Source organism: Mugil cephalus, chromosome 17 (assembly GCF_022458985.1).
Source record: "Mugil cephalus isolate CIBA_MC_2020 chromosome 17, CIBA_Mcephalus_1.1, whole genome shotgun sequence".
NCBI lineage: Eukaryota > Metazoa > Chordata > Actinopteri > Mugiliformes > Mugilidae > Mugil > Mugil cephalus.
In genome coordinates, this window is record NC_061786.1 from 10,230,895 (window position 1) to 10,255,520 (window position 24,626).

General features: G+C 42.5%; 3 protein-coding genes across 11 annotated transcripts in view; 1 reads left to right on the forward strand and 2 right to left on the reverse strand.

Moving 5' to 3' along the window:
* Positions 1–393, reverse strand: part of ttll5 (tubulin tyrosine ligase-like family, member 5) — a 46,490-nt gene extending 46,097 nt beyond the window's left edge. For 3 of the 4 annotated variants that reach the window (XM_047610520.1, XM_047610519.1, XM_047610517.1), the window contains exon 1: positions 207–393. The gene's annotated coding sequence lies outside the window, so the exon portion shown is untranslated. The remainder of the gene's footprint in view (positions 1–206) is intronic. The other variant, XM_047610518.1, reaches the window with a different exon arrangement.
* Positions 394–1,003: 610 nt separating this feature from the next.
* Positions 1,004–2,939, forward strand: erg28 (ergosterol biosynthesis 28 homolog). Of its 2 annotated transcripts, none has more exons than XM_047610278.1 (5): positions 1,004–1,146; positions 1,309–1,469; positions 2,007–2,097; positions 2,191–2,309; positions 2,417–2,939. In XM_047610278.1, the coding sequence occupies exons 2-5, from the start codon at positions 1,337–1,339 to the stop codon at positions 2,503–2,505; spliced, it is 432 nt and encodes a 143-aa protein (XP_047466234.1). In that variant the 5' UTR covers positions 1,004–1,146; positions 1,309–1,336; the 3' UTR covers positions 2,506–2,939. The 2 variants fall into 2 exon arrangements, with proteins under 2 accessions (XP_047466234.1, XP_047466235.1); XM_047610279.1 differs by having other exon boundaries at positions 1,006–1,146; positions 1,279–1,469.
* Positions 2,940–3,301: 362 nt separating this feature from the next.
* flvcr2a (FLVCR heme transporter 2a) lies at positions 3,302–24,243 on the reverse strand. 5 transcript variants are annotated; one of them, XM_047610273.1, is made up of 12 exons: positions 23,122–23,248; positions 17,872–18,517; positions 15,546–15,687; positions 12,751–12,891; positions 11,439–11,506; positions 11,115–11,218; positions 9,200–9,310; positions 7,796–7,901; positions 7,591–7,702; positions 6,637–6,701; positions 5,541–5,656; positions 3,302–4,581 (listed from the first exon to the last, which is right to left on the reverse strand). In XM_047610273.1, the coding sequence occupies exons 2-11, from the start codon at positions 18,472–18,474 to the stop codon at positions 5,582–5,584; spliced, it is 1,527 nt and encodes a 508-aa protein (XP_047466229.1). In that variant the 5' UTR covers positions 18,475–18,517; positions 23,122–23,248; the 3' UTR covers positions 3,302–4,581; positions 5,541–5,581. The 5 variants fall into 5 exon arrangements, with proteins under 5 accessions (XP_047466229.1, XP_047466226.1, XP_047466231.1 ...); XM_047610270.1 differs by lacking the exon at positions 23,122–23,248 and adding an exon at positions 20,712–20,796; XM_047610275.1 differs by lacking the exon at positions 17,872–18,517 and having other exon boundaries at positions 23,122–24,243.
* Between the last annotated feature and the right edge of the window lie 383 nt (positions 24,244–24,626).

The window sequence follows — 24,626 nt, forward strand, 5'->3', positions numbered from 1 at the left end:
TATCACGTACAACAGCCACAAACGACAGTCAGTGATAAACATAAATTGACACCAGGCCATTCATACAGTTGTAATAACAGCCACTTCACACAGGGCTGCTCTCTACCTCTACCTGGTGGCAGTGGAATCATCTCACTGACATAAAGCATATAGACGTTAAGACTAAATCCTGACAATTTAGCAGGCGTTAGCTTAATAAGACTTACCCACTTGTTACTTTAGCTGTGTGTCCGAAGCAAGATATTCGACACCTGCTTTCTTGGAGACCGCAGACGCTTTAATAATGACGTGCGAATGCATAGCAACATAAACTTGCCTTTAATCTCTATGGAGTATGCTAACAGCTATGCTAACTGGCTAGCTGGTATCACTAGCGCCAGTTGATCGTCGCGCTTAATCTTCCTGGTAACCACAACAACTGTAGAGCAACCTAGCAACCACGGGGCAACGAACATGCGCACTCGCTGACAATATTCGTCCACTTGACCAAATTTAGGCCCATTCTTTTATTTGTTTATTTTATTTATTTGATTGTTATAAAAATAAGAATAATTTAATTGGTAGCTGGCGCTATTGCAACCGTGAAACCATATATTGAGATAATCAGAACGAAGGGCAGAAACTGTAGGCTTCATTAAATTGCAATTACAAGAATACAGATACTTGATACGTAGTATTACAACGAAGTATTCAAAATACACATTTCAAAATTGTCAAATGGTTATGGTGCAAATACGTGTTATTATTTTGATATTTAGTTAGTCTCCTTAAAATGTACCAGGGGAAGACTCAAGGGAAAGATAAATACCTATCTTGCTCAACATCTACTCTTTGTTTGTATACAGCCTAACATACTGTCTACATGTGTCTGGATTCCTGAGATTCTATTGGTTGAATTAGAAAGTGGGCGTTTCCCCACAGTGGATTAGACCAATCACCATAATGGTACGATTAAATGGAGCCATGCTTTGAGGTTTCTGATTGGTTGACCCGCGGACAAAGATTACCAAGACAGAAAGACTCACCTTTGTAAATACAACACCATAGTCGATTGGCTTCAGTCCCAGGTTATTGTTTCACATGTAGCGTTCTTCTTTTTTTTCAGTAAGGGACATGGTTTCACTGTAGTTTGACAGACGCGGTCAGGTAAATGCACACACCACGGGTTATCATAATGTTAGTACTGGTTTTATCCAGTTTGCAGGCTGCTATATCGTAGAAGTAAGTTACTGGTGTATTGTTAGCTGATAGATGATCTCCATGTCATGTGTTGGACAGCGTGTGTACTAGACGTGTCTTTGTGGACAGGTGCGTCCCACACACACACACAGAGGAGATGAGCCGCTTTCTGAACGTCCTGCGGAGCTGGTTGTTGATGGTGTCCGTCATCGCGATGGGAAACACCGTGCAGAGCTTCAGGGATCACAGCTTCCTGTCCGAGAAGCTCTACACAGGCGCCCCGGAGTTTGGTGAGCGAACTAGTTTCAGGCGACCAGATCACTGATAGACACACAGTCCAGTGGTGATGTGATGATCAACTGAACTGCTAATATTCACATGTATCTCAGCAGTAATATAACTATTGTTGTCACTGGCATAGTGTCTGTGCAGTCTCTATGTGACTGCACCCTGTACCCATCACACTTTATACAATGAATACTTTGAATAATGGCTTTATCCAGTAGATTTATTTACAATCACTCTCCCATCATTCTCCTTCTGACTTTGTTTCTGTTAAACAATATCATGATGAATTCATATAATCAATCAAATACTCAGTAAACCCTCTTAAAAAGGGAATCTTCAGGCTGCTGTATATGGGTTGATATTTTTATATACCTTAGACTCAGACAATACAAGTACAGATGTATGTACAGTGAGTTAATATGAGTCCTTGTTCTCTTAAAATACTGCAGAGAAACAAGTTAAAGCACTCACTTCCTACTCATAACTTTTACTGGATGGCTCAGTTACACCTTTGTCCCTTTTTCTGTTTATTTCCTCAGTGAACGGTCTCCAAGCTCGGACATTTGGCATTTGGACGTTGCTGGCATCGATCATTCGGTGCGCGTGTGCCATCGACATCCAGAACAGAACGTAAGGTGGCACCTGTCACTTCTGCTGCTCCTCGTCTCCGTCGGCCGCCTGCTGACATCGTGTCTATCTCTCTCTCTGGCTTCTTTTCTGCAGGCTGTATCACATCACCCTGTGGACGTTTGTGCTGGCGTTGGGACACTTTCTGTCCGAGGCCTTCCTCTACAAAACTGCGCCGCTGACTATTGGCGTCATGGCACCCCTCATAGTGGCGAGTGAGTGTGGACCCCTAGTTTTGTTAACACCCTGTTTACTGTCTCTGCTGGTTTGAAGTTTGAATGTTCTCGCGGTGGACTTCACTCGATCCAATGTGTTTTTCCAGGTTTCTCCATCATAGCGATGCTCATCGGGTTCCCGTGTCTTCCAGAGACACAAGAGGAAGTCGGAACGCGACAGAAGAAGCGCAACTGAACCTCAAGCAGTTTCCTCTTGTTAACTGAACCCTCCGCCCTCACCAGACACGTGTGGACTGGTCCTTGTGTGCTGCTGTCTTGCCTTGAAGAACAGTCCATGTTCTGTGACATTTTGACTTACACCACTTACATCTGTGTGTCTTGATTTGGCACTTTTACAAAGGTGTTACACTACAGTGTTTCTGGTGTGCTGACTCATCTTTAAAAAAAATAGCTTTTAAAAATAAGCAATACGCGGAGGTTCGATGGGATCAGTTTTGTAGTATCTTGTTTCCTGTTGTTTCACTGTGGTGTTAAAAAAAATCGTCACAAAACTTTTGTAAATTCATTTTAAGAATGAAAAAAAACCCTTTGCAATGCCACTGAAAACATCATTTCAGAGAAAAGGAAAAAGAATAAATAAATAAATAAAAATGGAGAAAAACAGGAAAATGTGTTACAGTGCTCTCTTTGTTTTCTCGCTCATTTTGGAGGGACGAAATACCTTTCAACGATGAGGTCATGTGTTTTTCAACTCGTGGTTCTCGCAGTAGCATGCAACCAAGGAGATGTCTGGAACCCCCTACATGTGGCAACAGGATGTTGTTAGTGGGGGGGCTTTGAAGGGTGGGGCCTCTTGAATCACCCAACAGGGACTTGAACATTTATCTTTTTATTTTTTAGTTATTCCTGAACCGTTGTTGTGTGAGTATCCTGCTTTTATCTCGTATTCGGGTTAAAGCAGGCCTTCTAAATGACTTTTTGAATTAACTATTACATTTCAGCTGAGTGGAGACAAATAATTGACAGGTCTGTGCATTTTTCTTATGTTCCTGTTTTTATTTGATTTATTTTTTATTCCTTTATAGCAATATTAAATCCCACAGAGTGTGTTGCAGTTTTTAAAAAATATATATATTATTACCTGAGTCATGTTGAATCATACAAAATGCCTCAGAAATCTAAAGGTGCTCACGCCTGCCCCCACGTTGGCACTGAAAGGACATCTAGCATTTCCCACACGCACGTAGGACTCGCATTAAAACAGGGCAATCACCTAACAACACAAGGACAGTCGGTAGAAATACTGGATACACAGCATGAACTACATTTCTCAGTAACAATTTTACAGGCTTAAAGTATATGTTAAAAAAAAAAAAAAAAACAATGTGCGCAAAACGACAAGAACAATAGATCTTATTTGCCTTATCCTTTTTTCTTTTTGTGCTGTGCTGACATTCTTGTCCCCCAAACGTCCTCTCGAAAGAGATTGCCGAAAGTAATAAAAGGGGACAAAATCCGACCTTCCAAAGTGTACTCAGATGCACAGCATCGATCATATTCGATCATAAGTGATAACTCCATGTGATCCTGGACGGCAGGCGGCCCACGCTTACGGTGGTCCGGCTGCCGCGTCGGGAAAACACGTCACAGTGTTTATTCTATAAACAGAACACTCGAATGAATACCTTCAGCAATGTAAAGACTGAGTTCAGTTACACACACTATTGGTCCATCAATAGGAGACACAGTTCACATATTGCTCATTGAACGCAAACAAACACTACATTGACACTAATCAGTAGGCAGTAATTAATTAAGGGGGCAGGAAAGGCTACAGAGGTAATTCAGTTAAACTGAAACTGGAGTGCAACATGTTGGAGTGACTAAAGTTACATTGCACACGACATCTAAAATGCCTTTATAGAATAAAATGAGTGTTTGTTACTGAAAGTGCTTTCCCCTTGTGCATGATTGTTTGGGACGCACAAGTGCGGGTGTCCGCAGCGTGACGTCCATTTAATGTGCAGCAGGTCTGTTGGTTGTGATTCCATTAAAGCGTTACAGAGGTATCGGTTTAATTCATTCTCCTTGTACTCGCTCTCCACAGCAGCCTTTTACTCTGTAGTCTTTTGTGCACTTTTATGCGTGTTGATTTGTCAGTATTTCCTTTGTTTTTTTTCTTTGTTTTTTTGTTTTTCTTCTCTTAAATATCAGAGCACAGTGTCTTTGACAGGGGACGTCCTCCTCATAACTTCTCCTCTTTCAGGATTTTAGGTAGGGACACGCTTCCTCCCAGATCACCTCTCACTTTCTGCAAAGGACAGACAATGTACAGTTCAGCAAATGAGTGGAGCGGGAGTAGTTTTCAAAACTCCAGGGCACGACTGTTGTGGAAATTGCACAAAGGTAGCATGTATCAAACTTCCTTCAAGCTTCAAGAAGCGCACAATACCTCACACGTCTTCACCTGGACCTAGAATCATGGGACAAGAAAAGTGCTCCGCTCATAAATAACTGTATGCAACCCTCATGTGCGTTACTGAATCGATCTTGCACGCCTTCAACGCTTTGAGGAAGTCTTTTTACTTTTGTCACGTGAGTCAAAATGAAAGAAATTAGATTTTTTTTTCTGGAAAATGCATGTAACTAACACCTTTTATCCGGTTATCACGACACCTGTCAGTGGACGGGATACATCAAACAGCAAGTAAACATTTTGTCTTCAAAGTTAACATGTTAGCAGCAGGAAAAATGTGCGATGGTTACAATCCTGCTGTGCCCAAACAAATAAATGTCAGGTTTCCCAGAAGACCAGTGTTATGGATGGTTTTTATGTTGTGGCTGATAAGTGTATATCACAGTTATTCTGTGCATTTCTTTGGAATTTAACATCTCAACATTGTGCATTAGCCTTTTGCATCAAATTAGTTAGTACTAATCAGTTAATTACTAGTCAGATCAAAGAAAGTTAATCGAGTTAACAAAAAAAAAACTAATAAAAACTACTCTGAATCTTTTAAATAATAAGTTTATCTTCAGAGTAAGCTTGGGAGAGGTTGAAACCACAGGATAAATGTTGTGCAAAAGTGCAGTCAGGCTTTCTTAAAGAACCCTTTGAAAACCGCAACGTGCATTTACAGAGAGTTCAGCCGCGTCTTCGCTCAGAGAAACTGTTCTACCCTCGACCGCCGTGCACGTTCATTTGTGTATGTGCGTGCGGAGTGTGGCGTTAGTGGAGTCGAAGCTTCGGAGAGAGTGTGTGCCCCCTACCTTGTGTGTGTTTTGGGTTTTAGTGAGGTTGTGGGTTAATGTCAAGACTCCCGTTGCCAGGGCCCGCTGCACGACGTGGCCCCGTAGTCCTGCACCGATGACACTGAGCCTGCAGGCTGGAAGGATAGCTTGGGTGTCACACCTCTGGGGGGCCCGGAAGGGTCACCTCACCCTTCACTGTCTCCCCCATGCACCACTAACACCACCACCACCAGTACCAGTTCCTCCAGAAACACCATAGGACCGCACACTGTATGCCAGCAGCCACTCTCCTAACCCAATGGTACATGTGTAAAGCTTCTAGTGAGCAGAGATTATGCTAATTTTGGCATAAAGTTATTAAAAAATGTATAATATTTGTATATATATATATAATATATTATTCATGTATTATAGCTTTATAGCAATTTAACAGAACAACATGGTGGTGGTGGAGATATATATATGAATTATTATTAGCTGAATTATAAAAACTGGAATATTACGAACAGAAAAGGGACGAGGAAAGGCAGCAAAGCTCGTCTTAAGCAACAGGCGGGCTGCAGAGCGCGCACGATGTGAAGCAAGGATTTGTTTAAAGTGGCATTCATTGCTAAAAAATAAACAGGTGATTTTGAACAGCTGTGCTGTGTTTGTTTCGTGTGTCGATTCATTTCATTCGTGCGTGACATATACTCGAGAAATTGGCCCACAAAAAAAGTACACATTTGAACACACGTGTTATTTCGTGAATAGTGGATTGTGGTGTGCCTCGTTCACGGAAAAACAGTGATTATTTTTCAGTTTGACAGCTGTCAACTGCACCCGTAAAAAAAAAGGGGATAGTGTTAAGCTGATATCGGCCTTTGTTAGCAAACATGTAAACGTTTGTTAGAGCGAAGCTGAAAGCTGTCAGACCAAGCAGTGTCGAGAGAAACTTTCGCGCTATAGCGAGTCTATAGGGAAAGTTTCCAACAGTGGTGCAGACCGTGCAGAAGCAGCCTGCAGGAAAACCGTTCAAAACCAGAGCCGGGGCAGGATTTCACACATCCCTCCGTCACAGGGGCGTGCGGATCCAGCCTCCGACTCCATGTGACACACACACTGATGTACTCACGCTGGCTGTCTGCGCCTCGTTCTGCGCGTTGGCCTTTTGCCGGCGGAGGTCGGATTTGATTAATCCTGCAATAAATACAGAGAGGTTTAACTGGATAGCTGGTTGCCAAGTAAAAAAAAAAACAACAAAAACAACAAAATACAGTGTGTGTTGTCTGAACAGAGAGGATAAGCAGCAGAACACTACTGAAAGCAGGTGTCTGCAGTTTCAAACTTTTGCCTTTGGTCACATTTTTTTGCAAACTCACAAGTTAAGCTCCCCTTCGTCCACACAAACACGCGATTTGCAAGTATTTGTGCAGGTAATATCAAAGAATTAGAAAGCATTTCAGTTGCATGAGGTAAAATGTCTAAACTGCCCTCCACTGTACAAGGCAGGTGACTGCAGGACTGAAATATAATTTGCCGTCCACTTAAAACAAGGTCTCAACATCTGTTCCCAAAGAAACTCTGAGACTGGAGTCTCTGGTCATTAATGGGGCGTACCATTGTTTGAGGGAAGAACACAGATTCTTCCAATTACAAGTGAGCACCTGGTCATTACCGACTCTAGTCATGAATCAGGTGAGCGCCACCTTCAGATGCACTAACAAAAATCTTAACTCCCCACCAGTTATTTACAGCTGAAGAAGGACGAGAGGTGAACGATCGTCAAGAAACCCAACATGTGCATTTGCTTTAGTTCATGGATTGTATTATTATTTTATATAGCATTGCCTGCATGACTGAGGACCTTAACAGGCATATTATAATACATAATTTACCCACTAGAGGGAGGTATTATCCACTAGATACTGAATCTCTACGCATGAGTAACTTTAAACTGTACCAATGTTTGCTTGTGTATTCGATTTAACATCCTGAATAAACTATTTAAGAACCACCGCTATTTGCACATGTGCTCCCTGCTATAAAACATCGCGAGTGGAAAATCACAGTGAAGGTATTATCTCACCTGTCATTCCTGTCCCTATCAGCAGAAAGATGCACAGGAAGATGTTTCCAGCCAAAGTCCCCCAAACATCCATAATCTTCCCTTGGCAGATGGTGAAAATGATTCCAAAGATCTGAAACGACGTTCCAAAAAAAATGTTCGGTGCACAGTCCTCCATGCGATAGCCTGCGTCTTGAGAGTGTACATTAAAACCATCATTACCGACCTGAGCGGAGCAGTTGAGCAGCCCAGACGAGGTTCCCTCTGACTCTGGGAAGGTGAGCTCCACTGCAAACTCAAAGCCCAGAGGTAGATATCCAGTCATGAAGAAGCTGCAGGCAGACAGAGAGTGTCAAAGTTAAATTAAATGCATCCAATGAGCTAAATGTCAATGCAGTAATAGGTAATGCACTGCCAAGTGTGTTATTATAGATTCTTTCTGAGATTATTTTAGCTTTTTGGAGCTGAGAACAATTGTAATTCTAAAAACTTTGTTAGGGTCTTTCTGGGCCTTACTTTACAGAAACTTTCCACGCAGAAGAGGGAACTTTACTCTATGGATATGTGTCCAGATGTATCCGTATGTTGACGGGTTGAACACATGAATGCTGCGTTGGAAACCACAAGGTTTATAGCACTGTGCAAACAGCTCTCAATGTCAGATTTAAAAAATAGAACAAAATACGAAGAAATAATCTAAAAGTGGCTTTATTGAGGATAAATGTGATGTCATTTTATGTCACACATGGCTCATCTGCGACCTGATAAATAGCCTATAAATAAACCTCTAAATATAAATATTGGACAAGTTAAGTTTGAGGCTTCTTTATATTCAGAGGAGGAAAAATTAAAAAAAAAAAAAAAAAATAGCTCAGTTTGCTGCTCTGGAGATGAGCTGCAACTAGACAGCGTGATGTAACTGGCCTTTGTTCTACCTGTTTCATCCCCATACCTCACTGTCACTGCGGTACCCTGCTCTCATTCCATATTCACCACCGGTCACGCTCCATTTTGAAAATTTGCTGACTGTTTTCATCCCAGTCAAAGCAAAATGTTCCACAGATGTAAAAGTAGGACACGTGTAAATTGATGTATAAAACTTCCTTTTTTGAAAAGCAGACAAAAGAATCGCTATGGAAACCAGTTACGGGCATAATCAGCTTACCACATATAGCAACCATTGTGGGGATAAAGCATGTGAGCTAGGGGAATGAAGGAGCAGCAATGTTGCTTTGACAAAGCAGCTTTCGTGCCTCTTAACGTGAACTACACACAGCTTCAACGGAATGATTAAGACCGGATCAGCGAAGCCCGTTGAGACATCAAATGTGACATATAACGCTCATCATTGTGGTTGGCACTGTCACCTAACAGGGACGTGGTTCAGACCTCTGCGCTGAGTTTGCATGTTCTTCAGGTGCCCCAACTTCCTCTCCAACACCAAACACACGGATGCCAATTGATAATTAATTAATAGTTAGCCATTGTGTGAATGCTTTTTTGCATTTCTGTTTGTTTCCCTGTGGCAGACCTGCGACCTGTCCTTGCCTTGTCCTGGGACCAATTCCAAGCCCCTTTCAGGCTGTAAAACTGTTGAGATAATTGTCTCTATTCTTCAATGGTTACCTACCCCAAAATCCCAGCTGTGACAAACACCACCCACAGGTGGCCCAGGTTGAGGGTGAAGGCGTAGACCATCATTCCAATCAGAGAAAGAGTATAAACAGCCAGGGTGGTTTGCCTGAGGAGACAAGAGACCGATGTCAGCCATTTTTGTGATGTGACAAAAGAACCAACCTTCGCGTGCATTCGCATACAGCGCGGCATACCGTTACTCTAAAATCTCCAAATCATCTTAGAATTCCAGTTTAATCTGATTTAACTTTAAAAGTATGGTTTAAGACTCTGAGTCTTGTGATGAGGCTCATGGCGAAGCTGTTCTGAGCAAGAAAATCCTCCACTGTAGTTTCAGAAAAGGATTTCTGTGCATGCACAAGTACATTTTTAGACATATACTCAATGCGTATTAGTAAGACACAATAACTCGACACAATTGTCCTATTTAGTCAATGACAACATGACCTTTTGGTGTCATTTTGTTTGTGTTAGGACACCTTCTATGACTTAATCTGCAAACACTGTGGGAGTGTTGAATGACCCATTGACTCTGAGCCTGACACATTTAACATACATCATTTCCTGCGTGCTTCAGATGTATCATGGTGCATGTTGTGACAGACCCAATGAACACCAAAGAAAAAAACAGCTTCAATAAAGAGGAAGGGAAAACAATACCCCGGACTCACTAAAGACCACTTCCCGTACCCAGGCCCATCTGCAAAAACAGGCTTACTTTGGCGAAGCTGTCTCCGGTACAACCACGCGTAAAATATGCTCCAAAACATTTTGTTAATATAGTGTAGTCCTTTGATTCTCTCCGACGCAGGACAATGCGAGTGCGAGGGTCCACAACATAAATCTGGGCCCAACTGCTTTGACAGCAAAGCATCCTGTTGGCATGTAAGGAATCTGAGGATTGTTTCTAATCATAATAGTTTGCATGCCACATCACTGAAGGTCGAACTGTATCAAACATCCCAATCACTGATGTGGCAGAAAAATGGGACGAGGTAAGTGAAGGTATTCATCCACTAGATCAAAAGGAAAACAGCAGTATCAAGAATGCACTGTAACTCTTTTCCGTGTTTAATGCAGTGGCAAAAGGCCACTGGGAAGGACCAGTGTGGCCTGTCAGTTCACATAAGCAGAGTGGGACGTCAGACACAAAACCCACTTCCGCTGGATCCTCATTCGTGCTCATTTTTTACAAAAGCTTTGATTCACTTAGACGTCGCTCCGTGAATGGATGGCTTAACTTAACGCAGTGGAGAGCTGAAGACATCGGAGCATTTCCTTTCAGAGCAGCATCGTTTCATTTGAGCACACAAAGCTGATATAGAAAATGACTGGCCCTGCTACAAGCGCAGCTTCATGGATGCAAGCTAGTCCACGATGGTCCACACATTCAAGCTATAATTCAAAAACATTTGTCATTAGTGAAGTCTCCAAATAGCACTACCCTTAAGTAAAAACAACACATATACTTATTACATATAAAACTAATAACATTTCCAGCAGTTTAAGCTGTGTATTGTACCGTCATCATGCTAACATTGCAATTTCAAGCATGTTAACGTGCTCAAATTAGCATTGAGCTCAAAGCGCACCATGCAAACTTGAACATAAACTTCAGTTCTAAGGGGCTGGTGGGAAGTTTGAGGTTAAACAGGAAGCTCTGCGGAAAACGGAGCCATCGGAAACTTGTTTGACTCGTTTCTGTTAACGGTAGAAACAAGTGCAACTAGTGTCCATCAACGGCTGGATATTTACCTGTACAACTCTACAAGTCCAGTTGCCTTTTGTAAACACTTTTTGGATATACCAATGCCCTGGATCCCTGAGAACATTCACAGACATATTGGATATTGGTTTGTTTTTGCGTTTTCACGTCATTACTAATCTTCTAGAGCGCAGGAACATCTTACTTGTAGGTTTTGGTCTTGTCCAGCCAAATGCCACATATGAGGGACCCCGCCATGCCAGCAATGACAATGGTTAGACCAATTCTCCCGGCATTCACCTCTTCACCCTGAGACAAAGAGCATTGACATTTCTGGTTTACAGACCATATCAGTAATTTGTGACATTTTTCTCCCTGACGCTCTGGAACATAGCTATCTGAGATAGGGTCGCTTTATTGTAAGTCAGACAAATGTCTACATGGAGCATATTCACACAGAGAATATGACAGGGGAGAAGGCTAAAGGTTAACGTGAATGGGGAAAATTGCTCGTCACACGGGGACTTACCGGGTAGTGTTCGATGATCATCCGGTTCAACAGTGTGGAAATAGCATAGAAGCAGCCAACGTTCAGCCCTGCAGACAACAGACAGAAAACAGTCTATTCTGAGAGGAGAGTGTCTACGTAGAAGCACTGCTGACAGCCTTGCACATCAAGCTCACGATAGACCTGAGGCTGTGTCAGTATTTTCCTAATAGTATTACAATTACAATACAAAGATACTGGGCTGTCAGTGTGGCTCATTGTGTATCATCCTCTAGTCACAAAAAGACCAGAAAAACTGTTTTCAGAATACACGAACACAGTATCAGCTCTTAATATTTGTGTCAGTCATTGCAGTCGTGACTGCTAGAGCACGAGACATTTAAAAAGACCTTTAGACCAATGTTACATGTTGTGCAGAAAGTCCATGCTCTGCGATGACACAACCTCCTATCTGCGCAGAACTCGATTTAGACTGTGCATTTCTACGAATATGATTGTGACAGCTTCAGATGCAGACACGTGTTATCTAGTTTGAGGGGTTTACTCCTTTCGTGTTAGCTTTCAGCTCAATGCTGCAACAACATCTAATCGTGGATGGGTGATAAAATGCCAGAGTGTGGGGTGACCTGCGTGTCACAATGACACGATAAAGACACAGGAGCGTGCCAACACACAGACTTCCTCTTCTACAATATCTATGAAGTGTGTATGACCTGCATATGAACCTACAGGGCGTATAAAGAGAAACTTTAAGCTTTATATGCAGTCAATAAATGCTAAAGGAGGCATAGCATAATTTATCAACACCATCAAAACAAAACAATGCCGGAAAAACAGCGTCTTTGGAACGATTTCTTAAAAGAAAACAGCTCAAATAAAGTCCCTTTAGGATCCTATAAGTAGTGTATTTTAGGGAATACATCTCACTGTTGTGTTAGCTGGTTTTACTGTAGCACAGAAGTGTGTTTTCACATAACTGGGAGAAACCACAACCTGATTTTCAAAACTTGAAAAATAGGGCGAAGAGAGTGTTATTTTAGCTTTTGCATTATTTGTATGTTTATATGCAGAATGGAACACGGTGCAACATCCTGCTTTTTGTTTTTATGACTGCCTTGGACTGTTTTGGACTGTGGACAAATTTTGGACAGCGGACAAAACAAGAGATTTAAACATCTGTTTCCTGTTGGTTAAAATGACAAACCTGCAGCCGAAGCCTGAGCTAAAGACTAGAGGAGAATTCATAACAAATTAAATAATGAATCTAAAAAACATAAAAGAGCGTCACAACACAAAAGTGTCCTGTTCCAGGCAACAGGCACAAGGGACTAACCATAGCTGACAACCAGGAGCATGAAAGGCTTGTTGCGCAGCAGCCTCAAGATAGAGGCCGTGTAGGAGTATTCATCTGGCGGCATGTTCCTCGCCTGAGCCTGGGATTGGCTGGGAGGGATCTCTGGTCTCTCCTTAAAAACTGCAAAACAAACAAGCACACAACATTTCTGGAAGTTACTTGGGTGTTTAAAATATATGACACCGAACAGAAAGATGGTGGAGATAGAGACGGTGTTCAAAGACCGGTGTGATGCTGAGGTAAGACTAACTGTGGATGCTTCATGTCAGGGTTTGATAAGACAAATAATTTTCATCGGCGGCGGTGATGTCACTGTGCACAGCTACACACTTGTCACGCTATCTGTGCGACACGCCTGCTGTCAATAATCCAATAGGACAAGTTAGTAATCAGTGTTTCCATTTAATTGACTTTAACATGTGTCTTATCAATGTAGAGGCACTTTTAACTGCTTTCAACCACAACATATGAACAGGCCAACCTTGTAAGAGGACATATCCCGAGGTCTCAGTTCCCGAGCAGTGTACATGACTCCCCCTGTTAGCTTAGATTTGAATTCAGCATAAGCACATCTAGAGTTGTTGAACTCCAAAAATAAAACAACTTTCCCGTGTTCCACTCCCTCCAAATTTGTGTTTAGTCCTTGGCGGAGGTGAAAGGAGAGCTTAAAAGAAGGAAAGGGATTTCATAAAATGCTGCTATGACTCCCTGAGCGTGTATTTCACATCGTGTCCAAACTCATCTCATCAAAAGGTGGACAATTACAGCAATTACTGCAGCTGCTCATCTAGCGGGCCGCAATGCTGTTGAGTTTATCAGTAGAGAGGACATCTCAGGGGGAATCAGCTTTGCAGGCGTGCTGGTTGAGAAAGGATGAGAAGCTCTGCCGTGAAAAAGATTGAACTCTGTGTCAAGCAATTTAATGTTGCGGACATTTTTCAGGAGAACCAGTTGTCTTCTGAACAAAAATGGCATCACAGTTCTCCTAGAAAGTGGAATTACATTCAGGGACTTCAAAGCACAAAGGAGGTGAGGTGAGGTAAGATCACGGTCTATACCACTGGAAAGCACCAGCTGTCAAAATCACCTTTCGCTTTATATATCTTCACAGCCATGGCTGTGGGTGTTAGATGACTTTGAAAGGGACTTGCAATGGGCGATTACTGCATGACTGAGCATCGAATCCCACTCTGTGAGCCTATCCGTGTGATTTGTTGGCAGGGATGATGCCTAAATATGATCGGATTTTAATTGTTGAAGATTTTAATATTCATGTGTGGTGTTCTGCGAAGCCGTTGGCCAAAGACTTTTTAAATCTTATTGATTCTTTTAATCTTGAACAGCTTGTGTCTGGTCCAATAAAAGAACATGTGCATACTGTTAATCTTCAGTTAACACACGGTTTTACTGTCGGTAGTGTTCTCAGACCACATGTCTGTTGTATTTGACCCGCCTCTGTCTTGTCTGTCATGTTGTTGACTCTGCAGCTCACTTCCACACAACCTTCAACTCAGCGATCAGCCCAGCCAAACCCCTGGGCTCTAATTCAGATGTTGAAGCCTTAACTTCTCATTTTTACTCATCCTGTCAGACTATGTTAGATACTGAGGCTCAGATAAAACCAAAGCTTTTCAAAGCTAGACCTGAGCCCTGGATAGATGATAGTTTGCGCACTGTCAGGCGTGAGTGCAGGAGAGCTGACCGGAAGTGGAAGAAAGACAAGCTGCTAAAGTGTCTTTCCAGATGTTGAAGGACAGCTGATATTTTTATCAGAGAACTGATGAAAAACTGATGAGAACTGATGCTGCGAAAGCTGCTAAGTCCAAGCATTTTTCAAACATCATTACGTCTAACTGTCACAATCCTTGTGTCTCCCGTCTGGAAAACTCAACTGAAATCTGAGAATTTCTTGAGGTTTTTTATAAATAAGGCCATGAACATTAAGGCCATTATTTGCCCTCCTTCTTAGGACACCTCCATATCTGCCACATCCTATGCTGTTTTTGACCAGTTTGATCTTGTCAGTGTGTCCTATTTGGTTGATTGGTTTAGTTTCTGTGTGTGTTGGGGCCACTGAGTCTTATACAGCACCTCTCAGGATGGGAGTACCCCAGGGCTCTATACTTGTTCCTCTTCTGTTTTCCCTCTACTTATATCCTCTTGAATCAATTCTCCAGAAACATGGTATTGCATTTCATTTCTACGCTGATGACTGTCAAATTTACTTGCCACTTAAACAATCTGATGATAACTGTGCAAACCGACTGCTAGAGTGCTTTGCAGAAATCCAGTCATGGGTGGCCATACATTTTTTGCACCTACATGATAACAAAACTGAGGTCATGCTGTTTGGACATAGTAATGCATCCAAGGTCCAAGTTGAGAGGTGACCGGGCCTTTTCAGTCACCGCCCCAAAACTGTGGAACAACCTGCCTTTGCACATGGGGCAAGGCGACTCACTTCTTCTTTGTAAATCCTCTCTTAAAACACTTTTTTTTCTCTTTGGCATCAGTTTGAGGTGTTGGTTCTTATAGATTTTATTGTTTGATTGTTTTATGATTTTAATCTCGTTTTATCTATCCTCATGTCCGTGTTCAGCACTTTGGTTTCTTGTTGTTTTTTTTTTATTGTTTGTTTGCTTTATGATTTTAATCTTGTTTTATCTGTACTCGTGTCTGTGTAGAGCACATTGGGCAACCATGTGATTTTTAAAGTGCTTCATCAATAAAGATTGATTGATTGACTGAACAGTCATCTGCCCTTGAAGACTTACCGATGATGACGAGGAGGAAGATGGCGGAGGCCACACCTGCGCTGATGTAGAACATGATTCTGATGTGATGTGCCAGCTCTTCCATATCGTCCACATTAGGCACAAGGACAGGTGGCAACAGGAACCCAATAGCAATACCCATCTAAAGGTGAGAGCATTTACAAAGATGACTGGTGATGCTTTTGACTGGTGACCACACACACACAAACTTTACATATTACAAGAGTGGTAAAAGGTTACAGTAAGGAATAAGAAAAGAAAAATGTGAGGCATAATGAAAGGGTAGGTAAAGTATGCACCTTTATGACAAATCAAACAAAATTGGGAAGTTCATGTCTGACTGACGTTTGACTGCTGGACACCTGTGTGAGTGATGCTACATCTGCTACTGTTAAAACTTAACCATGAGTGCATGATGATTCAAATATGTAGTGGGCTTAAGCTAATTTCTGAATCAACTGCTTCAAAAACTGAAGACAAAATGCACCGCAGCACTCCCCCAAACTCAGTGACCGAAAACAAACTGAGTGGATCTTGAGTGAAAGGTGAAGGATGGGGAGGATTAAATCTTCCAAATCTGAATACCACATCAGTAGTGCCCACTTCCTCAGCCTCCTACAGCATCAAGAACAGGGGAAACATGGCCGAGGTCCCTCCGCTCTGGGGAGATGTGAGAGAAGGAAAGGTGATGAAAACTCCGTGAGGTGCCTGAAGGTGTTCCTCCAAGAACCTTACATCTACTGTGACTAGTAGACTTGTCCCCGCTACCGTCTGCAGGTAGCTCATATCAAACACTTGAACAAACATTAACTTTGTGCTAGAGAAAGCTTTACAAGGCATTCACAAGAGTTTATGACATTCATGACACCAACAAAAGAGTTGTTTTGTGGTGGTGTTCAGAGCAGTTTTAAATATGCAAAACTGGCTCATTCGACTATTTTAGGTGATATGTAAACTATTTGAGTTTGAAAACCTCAGGATTTAGATACCGAAGCCAAAGAAATTAGAGCGGTGAAAAAACACATCCACAACAATGTGTCCTTTTATCTCCGCTGGTAGGGAGCGAAGGTACAGTATGAAACAAAAACAGGCGCGACAATGGCCGGTGTCGGGTGTTCAGTCAGACAAAGGTGAGAGGATAACTTCAAATGAAGCAAAAACTGTTTAGCTACAGGGGTCAAAGAGCATCAAGGGGGTCAGACGTCTTGTGATCGTACATGTTTACGGACAAATCACAAAGTATCCACTTATGGATTACGCATAACAAGTCTAACATTCATTAACTTCTTTTCCTTAAGAACAGACTATTTTTTGCTTCATAAAGCTATGCTGCAAACTGCTCAATCTTTCACCTCATATCAAATAATCATGTTTGTTCTATACAAATACTGGTATTTTCAGAGAGAGGGTCAGGTGCCGTGACCACGGACACAGCTCTCTCTCAGTGAAAACTTATTGTACAGTTAGTTTACCCAAGCCGTGGGAGGTTTGTTCAGAAGCGGACAGTTCAAGCAGTGGAAGCCACACTCCACAACCCCAGCAATTTCCCCTGACTAGAAGGAACAAACCACACACAGACGTGGAGGAAATCACTTTGAACACTTCGACAATACCACTGTCTTTTTTTTTTTCCTGGTGAGAAGCAGCTACGCTCTGTTATATCTGCTCCTATGCCTTCAACTTCCTCCGTTCAGTCAAACATCTGTTGCCTGTGTGTGGTGAAGAATTTACGAGGCAGATTTGGCTAATATTGAAAATTTTGATGACTTCTGTGAATTATTTTCTGTTTTCTGATGAATTTTTTTTTTATACAGTATATACTGACAGCACTTCAGGTTCCAAATTGAAACTTTAAAAAAACTACAAAACTAAAATCCAAACCCCAAATTTGTGAGTTAATACTTACATTAGCAGATGACTAATGGCTATCTTTCCCATACACCGCATGGCATGTGAGAAATATCGTGTGATTTAACAGAACTGAAACTGAAATGTAAGCATGTATCCAGGGCTTGTTTCTGCACTGATTCTCTCAGACCTTTTTTTCGCCATTGGAAGCTGAAGCCACAGGTTTTCTTAAGCAGCCTGTTAAACCTACAGATTCAAGAACAAGGCTGGAAACAGTTAATAGGACCAGAGAAGACTCAATCACGTGACAAGTCGGCTGACGTGACATAACGTGTACCTGCCTGTTTCTAGCCAGCAGTCATTTCAGATAGTCTGCAAAGATAGTAAAAGATGACAGAGCCCTCTTTTTCACACCAAAGCGCTAAGATCACACATTGCCAAAGAATATTTTTAGCCCAGGAGGTAAACAGACACACACCTGGTTTCCCAGAACGCCAATGGAACAGGCGGTGGACACCTCCTGCTGCCCAAACCACAGGGACGCAAGTCTGGATGGGATGCCCAGGATAAAAACTGTGGCCACTGAACACACAAACTGCCCAAGGAAAGTCATGGCGAACATGTTGGGGTCTGCGGTGCCCGTCTTTATCCAGGCCCCGATGCAGTTGAAGGCAGACCCCATGACCAAGACCTCTCTGAGGCCCCGAGTGTCGAGCACCCACATGACAGGCAGGATGAGGGGGATGTAGGTGAGGAAGTAGATCATGGAGAGCCAGTCGATGGCGATCGGGCTGATGCTGTAGAAGCGCATGAAGATGTTGCTGATGATACTGTACTGCAGCCACATGAAGGCGTTGCTCATGGAGAAGGCGCTGAAGATGAACAGCATCACCCAGCGTCGCTTGTACAGCTTGGTCTCGGGGGCGAGCTGCGGGCCGTCCAGGGCTGAAGCTTCAAAGGAGTTGCCGCTGTCTCCGGGAAGGTGGTGGTGTTCGTAGTCTCCCAAACTCTCATTCTCAGTCGCCCCTCCATTACCAAAGCTGTCCATCCACTCCTGGGATAAATCTTCCTGAGAACTCATGTTGCTGCAAAAGCTTCCCTTTCTCCTCAGGCTTCAGTAGCAGCTGGAGGGAAGAGCAGACATGTCTTCTTGTATGTATGCTCTCTTAATATTGTGCCTGTTAACCTGAAAGTTCCCCTCCCCCATCTCACTCCTGTTTCTCCTACAAGCTGAACAAGCTCGTCTGCTGAACCTGAAGTGGCGAGTACTACTTATCACTCCGGCTGATTTAGCTGAGGTGGATCTGGGGTGCAGTTTAAATAGAATGAGTGTTGGAAGGCTCTCATATACGACCAACAGACTCTTTTCTACCTGGTTAACACCCATTTGGTCATGTGAGTTTAACATTTTACTTTTAACTCCTCCTTCCACCTTACGCAGCTTAAAATTTGTCCCCAGGTACTGAGCTTTAAGACAAACTAGGAAAGCAAGTAGTTTTATTGCAAAGTTAAGGCACATGACACACACACACACATGCGGATATGTAAAGAAGAGCTAAAGTTCACCATGATACTTAGCATGAAATGCAAGATCAACAGAAAACCATTCGACCAGCTGAGACGTCAAATAATGATTTGGTATTTAAAAGTAAAACTGTAGGGAACGTTAGCGCTATGACTGACATCCAACACAGCCACAAGTGTGTGCAGGTACGTGCTTGAGCAAATACACCACCCCAGCCTGCCACAACATTAAAACCAGCGAGGAGGTGAATCAATTTGATCATCTCATTACAAAGGAATGTTCTGCTTGGAAAACTCATATTTCTTGCAAACGCGGCACCCCACAGCAATGACACTCCACATCAGTAGCAGCCGCCATACCCTGGAAGACACTGTAGTATGTGGTCTTCGTCTTGTTTTCTCTTGTGTCACTCTTCCTGTGTCTTTTTCCCTAGTTTTGGGGGTTTGTGGAAGGTGTACCAAGTTTAAAGGTCAAGAGGTTATTTACCAGACGTTAACTCGTAAAACTAACTAGGCGTAAGGAGATAAGTTTTTTGTTTTTTTGTGAATGGGGGTTCTTGGGGATGAGAACCGTATACAAGGTGACTGTGGGAGCTGAACGAGAGAGGGAATTCAAAACAACTGGACATAGCTTAAGGTGTCGAGAAGGCCTCCTAATTGCCCAAATACCAAACTGATGGAGCTACTGCAGAACGTGCTTGAAGAGGCCCCGCCCCTAACACACAGGACCCACAGCGTCACACAATTGACGCAACAGGTGGTTTTAATGTTGTGGCTGATCAGTGTGAGCTTGCCTAAATCTGCAGCAAAATGCATCGACGGCGCCATCTCGTCAAAAAATGACAGCACAGTATCAATCTGTGCTACTGTATTTTGTATCGCTCACACAATAAAACAAGTTCAGCGTTTATTGGCCTACTAAATAAAGTAGACTTCACAATTATTACAGCTTTCACGCTGCGGCCATGGTGGGGACGAGGTGAGACACTGAGTCCCTGAATGATTTGGCGCAATAAGGTTGTTTTCAGATGGACCTGTGGATGACTGAACTATTGACATATGGAATAAAAATATTGTAATATTGATTGTTCTTTCCTTTTGGTAAAATAAAAGCATGCACCTGTGTTCCATGGGTCAAAACAAGGAAACAGGTCTTCTCATAATCATAGTGCAAGATGCGGCGGGTTAATGAGTAACCACATGCTTCAGATTTCCTCATCGTTGCCTTGACTTTGTCTCCAGGAAATTTCCTACGGCAACCCCGTATAATGTCGCTACCGCCTCCCACCTCCAGCAGCAACTACGCGAATTCAACCGGTAAAGAAAAACCAGAACAACACATGTGACGTTTAAAATGCAACCCCAAACGCACCTCGTGTTCACAACTCAAGGTATCCATATCAAGTCAGAGACGAGGCCGATTACAGGGACGGTGTTTTGGTTTCTGGTGAGACGCACTAGAGGCTGAGCCGACATTGCCATGTTGGCAGCGCGCTCCAGTTGTCCCCGTAGTTTTCATTTTTATGAATGCGTCGCAATAAAACGCTAAACCGCGACTGATAGGCCGGTTGTAAAACAATTACAGGGCTGTTTACGCATCCATATATAAAAAAGGATTTAATCTTTCATCTGAACTATAGCTGGTCCCCGATCCCTTTATGCTGCCTGGGAACAGTAACTGAGCCGTGGATACACAGACCGTGCTCTACCTGGTGGTTTTATGAGAGGGAGGTTTTATAAAAAACAAACAAAAAAATGAATAAAAAGTTTTAAATAACCGACAGTGTACCATACCTGGGGCAGGGGCAGCTTGCACACAACACAAAACAACACTCTCTGAGCGCACTGTGCCAGGAGAGATCACGTCACGTCACGTCATTTCCGACACGACTGCTTCGATCATAAATAAACAAGGATTATGATTGTTATTATAACTAATAGTACTATTAATAATGAACACCCGTATTTTTATATTGTTAATGAAAGAAGTGATCATAAGAAATGTGTAAGTCTACGTGGAATCATTTTATTTGTAGTGCGGTGTATTAAATGAGCATGAAGCATTCGTTTTATTTTAACACGAAAATGTCTGTTTGATGGAGACCAGCTTCTTTCTATTGATCAATTAAGGGGAAAGTATAAACTCTTGTATAAACAAGGACTTTTTTGGAAATACATGCAGTAACAGAGTTGTATCTTGAACTGGATGGGCACCTCATCAAGAAAACGTCAGAGGGACATAGGGGAAGAGATCCCTGGTATTGTCTGGTGAACATTATTGGATCATGGTTTGAACTATCAAGTGAATGTATAGTTATAAAGTTATTAATAGGTCTTAATAGATGCCATGCAAAATAACACGGTTATAAATAAACTCGATGTTGGAGATGTGATGCTTCGTGTGGCACTTTCTCACATGTGTTGTATTCATGTCCTGTGATAGATTTGCCGTGGTCTAAGATTATCTCCTTTATTAATACTGCCATGTCCTCTGCACTGGTACAACGGCCACTGCTGTGGTCGTCTATTGGGTGTCTTACTCAAGGGAAGTGGGAAGGTATGGGTGCGGCCTCTGTGGTTGGGACTTATTTGCCCAACACATCTCATGGGTGCTCAGTTGGATTGGAAATTTGTCAACACCTTTTTGTTTATCCTCAGGTCATTCCTGCATTATCATTGTATTACTTGGCTAAAGGATCTGAGTGTCTTCGCCGAGTGAAGTGTGAAAAGGAATATAATGCCAACTTGACAAATTAATTGGTAATGTACCAAGACAGGCAGTGGTTAGCCTCTGTCACAAACAATACTGTACAGTCACAAGTTACAATATCAAGAGCAAACTTCAAATTTTAACAGGATGTTTGCTTAAACATCCTGCAAAACAAATATATAGAAAGCATCAGGGATATCTGATATATGACAACCCTGATTTCAGTATCTGGTGTGATCGCCTTGTGCAGCAACAGAGGCTTGGAGGACGTTTAGCTCATTGCTCAATTTTGTGAGGTTGCTGAGTTTCCTCGCAGGAACTGTTTCCTTCAGGGTTTTACACAACATTTCTGCTGGATTAAGGTCATGACTTTAACTTGGCCCGTTCCAAAAGATTAATTTTGTTGCTGACATAGTGTTTTATTATCACTAACTATTAGGCTTTTAGTTGCTCAGAAGTTGACCTGGTTCCTTTACGACCTCAGACTTACGCGTCTTGCTTTTGTGTGGTCAACCACTCCTGTGGAGAGTAATAGAGGTCTTCAATCTTCTCCCTTTGTCAAAAACCTGTCTGACCAAAAACTCAGTCCAAACAGATGATTTTCTACTATTTTTTTCAGCCTAATGATCAACAACATCTCTTTTTTTCTGAGGTTCTCAGAAAGCCTGCGCCGTCACACACTTCCACAGACATGTGCTGTAAAGCTCAGATTGTGACAAATCCCTGATTATTTTTTAAAGACAACGAGACACTGAGCAACACCTTAGTCTCTTTACACTGATTAGAAACACATCTAATGGATGGACTCTAATTTTGCCTGGAAATTAACATGTAATCCATAGAGATGCACTTAATTTTGCACTTCACAAATGGTTGGGTTCTCTGTGTCCACTTTCGGGAAAATTCGCTGATGCTTTGATTAATTTTTATGAAAAAAAAAAAGTAAAAACTATATCTTCAAAAGTTCAATAACAGGAGCACATAATAAACGTGGACTGTGTGCAATTAGGCTATGACACACTGATGTATTTCCCATCACTCACACTTTAGTCCAGCACAATGATCACATTGTTTTCTGTCAGTTTTGGGTTTAGTCACATCACCATCATTTATACCTTCATGGATTCGTCTGGATGAGGCTTACATAAAATTGGATTGTCACCCAGGACAAAGAATGTATATACTCTAGAATTCAACCTCAGTTTTATCCATTTGTTTTACACTTGCATTAATTGCTGATTTATTATTGTAGCATAGAGGTACTGGTTGGATTATGGGTTATAAGGATGAAGGTGAATCAGCTGGGGACTAAAACGAAAATATTTGCACGGGGTCCCTTAAGACATTAATCCAGTCATGGGTTTAGGTTCAAGTCGGGCTGCAAATGTAGTAATTACACATAGCAATTAAAGTTTGTGCGTGTGTCTGAATTTATTTTGATTCTTAAGTTTTATTTTTCCTTAAGTTTTATTTCTCCGTGTGGCGTCGCCTCACCTGATTGCCAAAAACTCCGATGGAGCAGGCGGTGGAAACCTCATCAGCACCGAACCAGACGGACGCCAGGTTGGAGGGCATTCCGAGGATGAATACCTGCGCTAGGGAACTTGAAAACTGCCCCACCATGGTCAACCAAAACAGGTCCGGTTTGGCGCTGGCCACCTTTATCCATGTCCCCGCGCAGTTGAGCGCGTTGGCCAGCAGCGCCGTGACCCGCAGCCCCTTCTTATCCAGGAGCCAGGTGACCGGGAAGACGAAGGGGATGTAGGTGAGCATGTAGATCATCGACAGCCAGTCTACGACGAAGGCGTCCACGTTGTAGAACTTCATAATTATGTTGCTGATGATGCCGTACTGGATCCATTGGTACGCGTTGCTCAGGGAGTACGAGCAGAAGAGGAACACGATCACCCAGCGCTTCTTGGTTACGCGCGGAGTGGGCGCGGGGTTGCTGTCACCGTTTGGGGTGTTGATGGATTCAATCGCGTCCGAAGCTTCTGGATCCTTCTCTCCAGACACCGGACCATTCTCCTGCGCGCTCTGAACGCTCCTGTCTCCCATTTTCTGCTCCAGTTTAGCCGTGCGCACCAGTGAGATGATGACCCACCAGTGGGATGGCAGAAACGGGGAAAGAGAAATGAAACAAAAGAAACGCCGGCTATGCTGTCAACTTTCGTTCCACGTGATTCTGTTCTGTCAAAAGTTCCAACAGGAGCACTGGTTTCCTTCCTTTGGCCATAAAACAGAAGTGACCTGCTCTTCAATACTTCAATACTCAGGTCTGTGGCTTTCTCAGAAATCCCCGCTCACACTCCACCCAGCTGTTGAGATAAGGAATGACAGTGACTTCTCCAAGGACTCTGGGTTCAGAGTTACAACAACAGTAAAACACGGCCTGTAGACAAAATAAAATCAGCTCTCAGACACAAGCCTATGTTCCTATTTGCGCCTTGTTCATCTCCTCTAACTTCATGCCTGCATCACAAATAATCACAAAACTATTATAATCAATAATGAATCAATCCTTCTGATAAATACTAAGCTCCCTGTTAACCTACTTCAAAACAAGAAGCTTTGTTTAGTTCCTTCTGGTGAACCACTGCATTGTTAACCTACAAAACGCGCAGGATAAAACAATGTGTGCTGTCCTGTTTATGACATACAGTGTTTTTGTCAATAGTTAAACTGCTGATTACGTGATGTCTGAGCTCATGTTTCTGGCTGTGCTATGAAATGTCTTTTATAATAGAGCTCTTCCCCATTTCATTAAATAAACACTACTTTTACCACAGCGGGAACTTGTCTTGTGCTCCTTGAGACCAAAGCGTGAAGGGAATATGTTAAACTCTTAAAAAAGTTTTTGCATAAATAAATAAAGCATAAAGCATGCAGGAGCACAGGGTTAATCAGGCTATGCTGCTACTCACCACAAGACGTCAGAGTTTATCACAAAATGATAAAACCATAAAACCATAAAAAAAAGACATTTTCAATTTCACGAG